Below are 8,167 nucleotides of genomic sequence, written 5' to 3'. Positions count from 1 at the left end.
GCTACAGTGAGAAAGCTCTAGAATGTCCCAATTTCATTCCCTTATTCTCGCTATAGCAAGACTTATCTCGCTACAGCGACACACTCTCGCTACAACGAGAACCTTGCAATTCTAACACTTCAAAACTCTCCTAGCATCCCCTCACATGCATATTCATCATAACAATACAATTTTAATTAATATGAAAATAGGGATGTTACAACCCACGTCCATATACCTGAACTGAAGAGAACTAAACTAGATGATAGAAGTCACAAATGTATCTTACTTGAAGTTAGTGACGAATCCAAAGTTTACCATTTGTATGATCTAGTGTTGAATAAAATAACAACCAATAGGGATTTAATATTTGAAGGAGAAAAATGAAATTGGAACCTGAACTCAACAGAAACAAAATAAAATACTCATGATTGGGGTGATGATGGAACTAATATGGAGGATTCTGACGAAGAATTAGATGTAGAAACAAAAGTGAATAATGTTGGAAACTTTGAGCATACACTAGAGCCTAAGGAACAACTTAAAGGAGAAAGAAAAGCACCTAGTTGACTGTAGGACTACGAAAGTGTTGAGGGCCTCTTTGAAGAAGAACAAGAGGCAAATATGGTTTTGTTTATGTCAAATGATGACTACTCAAATTATAATGAAGCTACGAATGATGGAAAAAGGATAGAAACAATGAAACTTGAGATATATGCTATCAAGAAAAACAAGACATGTGAGTTAGTGACTATCAAAATATGCCAAGAAAATTAGAGTGAAATGGATTTACAAAACCAAATTGAATGAAAGAAGGCAAGGTTGACAAATACAGGGTTTGACTTATTACAAAAAAGTATACACAAACTAAAAGGACAGATCACAATGAAGTGTACACTTAAGTAACTCGATGAGACACAGTTGAGATCTTGTTAGCTGCAGCAGCACAATAAGGATGGAATGTGTACTAGCTAGATGTGAAAAGTGTCTTCTTATATGAAGAATTGAAGGAAAAAGTATATATAGACCAACCTAAGTGCTTCATCAAATAAGAAAAAAAAAAGACAACGTAATAGGCTGAACAAAGCCTTGTACGAGTTAAAGTAGACATTAAGAATATGGTTTAGCATAATTGAGAGTTATTTTTAGAGAGAAAGATTTACAAAGAGAAGTCATGACTATACTATATTCATCAAGAGAAGAAAAGATTAATCATGGTAAGTCTGTATGTTGATGACTTGATTTATATTGGGAATGATAAAGAATTGTGTACAAGGTTTAAGAAGTTAATGAAGGAAGAATTTGAGATGATAGACCTTGGCAAAATAGGGTTCTTCCTTGGAGTTGAAATAAGTCAGAGTGCAAATGGAATCCACTTATACCAAAAGAAATATGCAAAAGAAGTTCTAGAAAGATTCAATATGTGGAACTTTAGTGTCAAAAAATCCAATAGTGCCTAGAATTGTGTTATCAAGAGATGGTGGAGAAGATGTTGATACAACCTTGTACAAGCACTTGGTAGGCAATCTAATATACCTAACAGCTACACGTTGAGAGATGATATATGTTGTGTGTTTGATTTCACATTACATGGCTAATCCAAAGGAAAAACACATGCAGGTTACTAAAAGAACATTGAAGTATTTAAAAGGTACACTAGATTTTAGTTTGTTTTATAAAAAAAACACATTACTTGATATTTTTTTAAAATTACTTTAGTTGTTAAGAAATTTGAGCCCAACTTACTTTTAAAAATTAGTTATTAAAAGAGAGACTACCTTAACCTTTATAAAGAGTATTCTAACTTTAGTCTTACCTAATGTGGGACATCTTAACATGATATCAGTTTGAATGTTAGGCAACCTACAAATATCTAGTCTTGTTGTATCACTTGTGTAAATGTTCACTCCTTCAAATTTCACATACTAGATATCTAATCCTAAACGTGACATATGTGTTAGGATATCTCATATTGGCTCCTTATAAGGGTTAGGATTGTCATATTCCTAAAAGCTAGCTTTTGAAAGTAATTTAGGCTCAAATATCTTAACATTATCAAATAAATTCAAATGTCGAAAAAATTGAAAACATACATGTAAATGATCTTTAAGTTTCGTTATGATATTTAAAGGAAGTAAAATTAGCATAACAAGCGTTTTCATTTTCCAATATTTTTGTAAGATTATTTTACTAAATTACTTTTAGTTTTTCATTTAATTTATCATTTTTTAATAATATATATGATACAATTTTAAATATTTTAAATGAAACTCACTACTAACAAATTTATCTTACTTGAGTGTAACACAAGGGAACCATAACAATTCCCTTCAATGGAGCTTCTCAAGCTCTAACTCCACCAACGTATTCGTGCATGTACACATTCGTGAATTTGTTTAGAAGTTGATTCAAAAGCAAACCAACACAGTTGGTGATCATACGAGAAAATTTCGGCAGAAACTGGACGACGATTTGGTTGATTATGAGAGTCCTTTTAACCTAATGTATTCAGTATGTTGCCGAGGTTTTTCCACGTCCCCGAATACTACTAGTACTCGTACACGAGGGAGAGAGAGAAACTTAGGACGATTTGCTTAGAGATTTTTTTTAATAACAAAAATATGCTTTATTTTTATTTTTCAATCAATTGCATGAGGTTCGGTGGAAATAAAAAGTTGCTTTTTACTGTTTATTGTGCAAATCTTTAAAAACGAAGTATAAAATATAACAATTTAATATATAAAAATGCAGTTACGTGTATATAATTAATGAGTCTAATTCTTTGGCAAGTATTATATCAAATTAGTCCTAAATTATGAGCATACATTAATATAATTTTTAAAATTACAAAAAATATCATTTTAATTTCTAAAATTGTAAAAAAATATTTTAAAGTTACATAAAGAAAAAGCAAAATGAACAAATTTTGATAGTTGTAAAAATCAAAATAACATTTTACTTGTAACTTTAGAGTTCGATTGAATGAGATTTGTAAGTCGAGGGGTTTAGTGTAGTAGTCTATTAACTGAAATCTCCTGCACACCAATAATTTTCAGAAATTGACAGCGACTGAATTGGAGAAGACAGTTTATCGTGGAGGACATGGGTCTTGCTATTTGCCAGGCTACCAGGTGAGCACCAATTATCAATCCCAACCTCTTATTTTTCTGCATTTATTTTCTCTTCAAGCACAGCAAGAAATGAAGGAAAGAGAGATGGTGGTCAAAGCCGTGAATGAAATTTAGAAAAGGAATATGCTTCTCGGATTACGGGAACATAACTCATATATCTAATGAACACTAGCGGATAAGCTCAAATAACCAAAAGCTATCATCACTGGCAGTGTTTCAATTATGATTTAAAAATCCTAATCAACAGAAAAATAAATAGATAAATAGATAGATAGATTTAGACCTTGAGACTCCTAAATCGGCCCCAATAGTGCGTGTTAGATTTTAGAATTTGACCTCTAGTCACTACTTTGAACAATCATCATGCAAATACCCTGCTTCTGCATTGTTAAACCTAAAGCACATCATCACTGCTGAGTTTGGCCAGCCCATAATTGATGATGGTACATCGGCATATTATGAATGGGCTGGCTAGCATTATTGTAGAGTCCTGGACCCTTACTAAAAGGACCATTCTCATTGTCCTCAGAGGACTCAGTTGAAGGCCCTTGCGAAGTAGGACTGGTTGGAGTCAAAGGAGCACCAAACGTTAACATTTGGGTCGATGGCGTTGAAGAAGGTCCAGATTTCAGGTTACTTGAGCTTGACTTTTTGCCATCAGCAATAAAGCTACCCACAATCACCTGTTGATTATTTTTAATGAGTCACAAATGTAATCCGTCAGAGTTTGATCAACCCTACATGCAAAAATAGAATCTCCAATACCCAAGAACTTATTTATACACAATGCGCTCTTATAGAACATTTATTATCTATAAGTGCAGAAGGAAAATTCCAATATAGGTCCTTTGTTTTCAATTTGAAATAAATTTTTTACCATTTGAGAACAATACCTGCACTGGGCATGCTGCAGTAAGCGTTCCAGCAACTCCACCACCCAATACTCGTCCATCTGACCCTGCTAGAGACACACTCAGGCCATCCAGTTTGTTACGACCACTATTATTTTCAGATAGTACTATAGAACCTGAAAGTGATATAATCTCAAATTGACCCTGTAATGGAAAAGACACAACATGTGAAGAGAATTAAACCTAAACACCTAAACTTATTATATTTAATTATATAATTAATCAATAGAGTAAAAATAATGACATTCTGACAACTAAATTATGCAACATCAAACATATGCAGAACCAAAGATGCACCTAAACTTGGTTCCTTTTCAGAAAAAGGAAATATTATTACAGACTTTCAAACCCTGTTATTAAATAACTATACCCTTGGCAATTACGAGAGTGCACCAAGGTAGAAAGTACCCTGGAGTAAAAGCAAAGATGAGAAAATGTTGGTTACACACACAGCAGCTCTAACACGAGTAAATCATAAAGTCTGAAAATTGTTTTTGGAAAACAATTAACCAAGACATCAACATAATTAGTGCAAAAAAATCAGTTCTTCTCCTGTGCTGCAAAGTAGATTTTGGATTGATGAAGGTCAACAACATCTACCAGGATAATGAATGACTAAGGAAGGACTATCTAAATATAATGGTAATTCACACAATCACAAGTTCAGGACTGAAAACCTTTTTCCTGAAACATACTTATCCCATCTTCACCATTACCTAATTGTTCCAACTGATACCATGGCCAAATACATTGCATTTTAGATTAAAAAATAAAAACCAATATTTAACAGCACCGAACTCATGTTCAAAGGTTTATAGCTGTTTTCCATGACTATCACCTCCAGTAACCAGATAACCAATCATCGATCTTTTTCAGAACCATGTCAAATACCCTTATCTCTTCTATGTGTGCACACATTTATTTTTCAGATAACCAATCATGTTTGTGTGAAAATTTATTTTGGGTCATAAACTGCATAGCTATATATTTCCCATTTTTTTACACCAAAAGGATTATATTATTTAAGAAGATGCAAACAGAAGAAAGCATAATTCATTTGTAGAGCAAATGGCTCATTTGGTTCCAACAAATCCAATGGTAGCCTACCACCAACTAAAAACAACACATTTCTCTATTTTTCCCTTCTATTTGAGTAAACATAACATGAAAGTAAAAAAAAATTGGTATATTCAATCACTTTTAGTTCTCGTACCAAACAAGTATTGTCAAATTGCACTGCAACTTGTTGGATTGTATTATTCAACCATTTTTTTCCTCTCCTGCAAGTTGTGTGCCATGCTGAATCACTTTTAGAGGTGGATCACTTTGGATAGTCACACCAAGGCCGAAAATCATGGGACCAGTCATGTTGCTGTGTGGTTGATACATGCTGTTTGTTGCATAATTAAATTTTTAACTAACACCTTATGAATCTTCAATTTAAATTTAATTAAATATTTCTGTGATTTAGAGGTTATTTTTCACACACATCTAAGATTACAATTCAAGGATCCTATAACCCCCCACCCCAAGCTTCTGCTTCAATACTCAATTATGACACTTTGCACTAAACTATCACTTTGCTCCTACATGTTCAAAGACAAACTAGAAGCTATCAAGCATGAAATATTCATAAAGTAAGAAGGCCAATCGCAATACTTCATAACTTGGGCGTTTCAATACCCTAAAACTTATCAGTAAAAAGAGATCCATAGTGTTGGAACCAACTGAGACTAGAAAGGGGTCAAGGTTGTAGGAGGAGACAAACTTATGTGACAAGTGAAATTGTGTGATAGGCACCTCAAAGTCTGAAAGATCTTTTCTTCACACAGAATCCCTAAAAAGCTAGGCATGCTACCAAAAGATCCAGTTCTATCCACAACAATAGAAATATAGTTTTTGAAGCAAAGTTTCCAGATCAAATTATATATAAATAAAAAGGGGTACTTGTCTAGAAGAATTTACGGTTTTTACAGCAGTTCATTCACACAGTAAAATCAGGATTGTCTAGAAGAATTTATGCAATAAACCTAACTGAGCATACAACATTCAGTCAATCTTTCTATATACCAATTTTTAAAGTAGATCTTCCTAAACAGTTCCAGTGATTGATTTGAAATTGTATGATCCCACATCTCTCCTTTGCCACACAAAATAGTGCACAACAGAATAATAATTAAAAAATCGCATTGCAAGAAATGAAATTAAAGATATAAGATAGAAATAAAAAGGAAAAAAAGAAAATAAAATCTATTTCCCACTGGCATAGGACAAAGCACATAGGCTTCTTACTTCCTAATTTCAGTAGGAACATTTTTTATCAAGCATTGGAAGATAAAAGAAGCGAATATTTTAATAATCTACTTGATAGAGAGCTTTTAGGAATATGCACATGAGCACATCAACCAAGCATATATTCCATAATATGATTTCCAACTAACAAAATTTTTCTACAGTAGATAAGCGTGATCATTGAAAGGATTGTAAAAGAATGTAAGAAGTACCTCATACGTCACAGTACCCGCAGACATTGCTGGCTGTCGAAGCGTAACATTACGGATAGCACCATTAGCAGAAAGAATGCAAACTGTCCTGGGTCCTTGTTGACAAAAGGCCATAATTTTTGCAGCAATATCCTACAAACAAATCAAGCACGCTGGTAACTGGCGACAACAACTCGTAACAACAACAGTAACCCCACCACGCCACCAAAGAAGGTGAGCACTGAGCAAGCACATACAAAATGTGAATCTAAATTAGCTTTGCAATTAATAAAGTAACAAACATTCAAACTTAAACCCCTAATTAAAAAGGAAAAAGGTGATGCAAGTAATAAATATTCACGTAATTATTAAACATATAACTTATATATGTGACTATAGAAGTAGTGAGTATGGACCATTAGTGCATACCTCGCCGGAATCAACCAAGATGACATGGGGAGTGAAACCAGTTCCGCCGGTTCCTGAGCAATAAAAAAGTCACGTCACGTGACGATGCAATCAAAACAATGACGAAAGAGAGTAAGAGAAAGGGTGAAATAGCGATACCGAGGGCGTCCATCTGCTTCTTCCCAGAGCCCGGAGGGCGTCCCCGGTTCTTCTTGGCGAGTGGTTCGGTGGAGGGGGCGGAAGAAGAAGAGGCTGCGTGGGCCGGAGTTGGGGCCAGGCCCAAGGCGATGTTGCCATCAGGCGAGTATTTTCTGGGCCGCCCTCTCTTCTTCTTCGCCGAGTCGGAGGAAAGCCCGCACGGCTTGAGGGCCTCGCACGTGGCGCTGGTACTGTTGTTGTTGTTGTTGATGATGTTGTTGTTGTTGTCGTCGTCGTTGGTGTTGTTGATGTTGTTGTTGATGTTGAGAGGCTCGGAAGGGTTGTTGCTGTTGAATGGGAATCGGGCGGTGGCGGGGGCCATCATGGAAGGGTAAGAAGTGGGTCCCACCAACATGTTTGGCAGTTGTGGCTGAGGCGGTTCCCGAGAATCCATCGCGGCCACCGGATCACCAAAATGCGGATCACGGAGCGCTAGTGTTAGCTCTTTTAGCTGCTTAATAATGTGTGAGGAAGGTGATGTGATGAACGGAGAAAAAGCGCACCCCAATATTACATTATATATGGAATCAGGGGCAGCGAGGGAACATCGATGCTTTGGGCTTATTAATTTAGGGTTTTACTTTTAGATTTTTTTTTATTCTCCCCCCTAATTTATTATTCTTCATTCCGTTCATGCTTTCAAGAGATATGGATATCGTAGTTCCCTATTTCCCGATCCCTGTCACGTTCATCGTTTCATTTCTACAATGTATCAACTTTTTTTAAATCTTTTTATTTTTAAAATTACTTTTTCATTTTTACCAGCTTTGGCTTATATTTTTATGAGCCTGTAATCAAAAGAGCTATGTGTTTCTTTTTTTCTTTTTTAACCAAATCCTTTCAGATATTAATTCCTTTAAAAGAGAATTATAGAGATTAGATACTTGTAACCAAAAAATCTAATTTGTTTTCTAAAAAAATATTATTAGTTTCTCTTTATCATGACTTTTAATATAATGTTTCTTTTATTGATTTTTTAACCAATTAAAACCATTTGAAAAGGTTTAACCTTCTGTTAATTACTTTTTTTATATTATAAACATACATATTAAGAATA

At 34.6% G+C, this 8,167-nt stretch overlaps 1 protein-coding gene across 1 annotated transcript; it reads right to left on the bottom strand.

Moving 5' to 3' along the window:
• Positions 1–3,217: 3,217 nt before the first annotated feature.
• On the bottom strand, positions 3,218–7,633 carry LOC113869004 (AT-hook motif nuclear-localized protein 13-like). Its single transcript, XM_027505081.1, has 5 exons — positions 7,072–7,633; positions 6,934–6,986; positions 6,526–6,657; positions 4,004–4,165; positions 3,218–3,793 (listed from the first exon to the last, which is right to left on the bottom strand). The coding sequence occupies exons 1-5, from the start codon at positions 7,502–7,504 to the stop codon at positions 3,518–3,520; spliced, it is 1,056 nt and encodes a 351-aa protein (XP_027360882.1). The 5' UTR covers positions 7,505–7,633; the 3' UTR covers positions 3,218–3,517.
• Positions 7,634–8,167: the final 534 nt, after the last annotated feature.

The sequence above is a fragment of the Abrus precatorius genome, unplaced genomic scaffold (assembly GCF_003935025.1).
Source record: "Abrus precatorius isolate BTA unplaced genomic scaffold, Abrus_2018 Scaffold6, whole genome shotgun sequence".
NCBI lineage: Eukaryota > Viridiplantae > Streptophyta > Magnoliopsida > Fabales > Fabaceae > Abrus > Abrus precatorius.
Note: the sequence above shows the minus strand (reverse complement) of the source record. Positions and strands in the feature narration are given on the sequence as shown.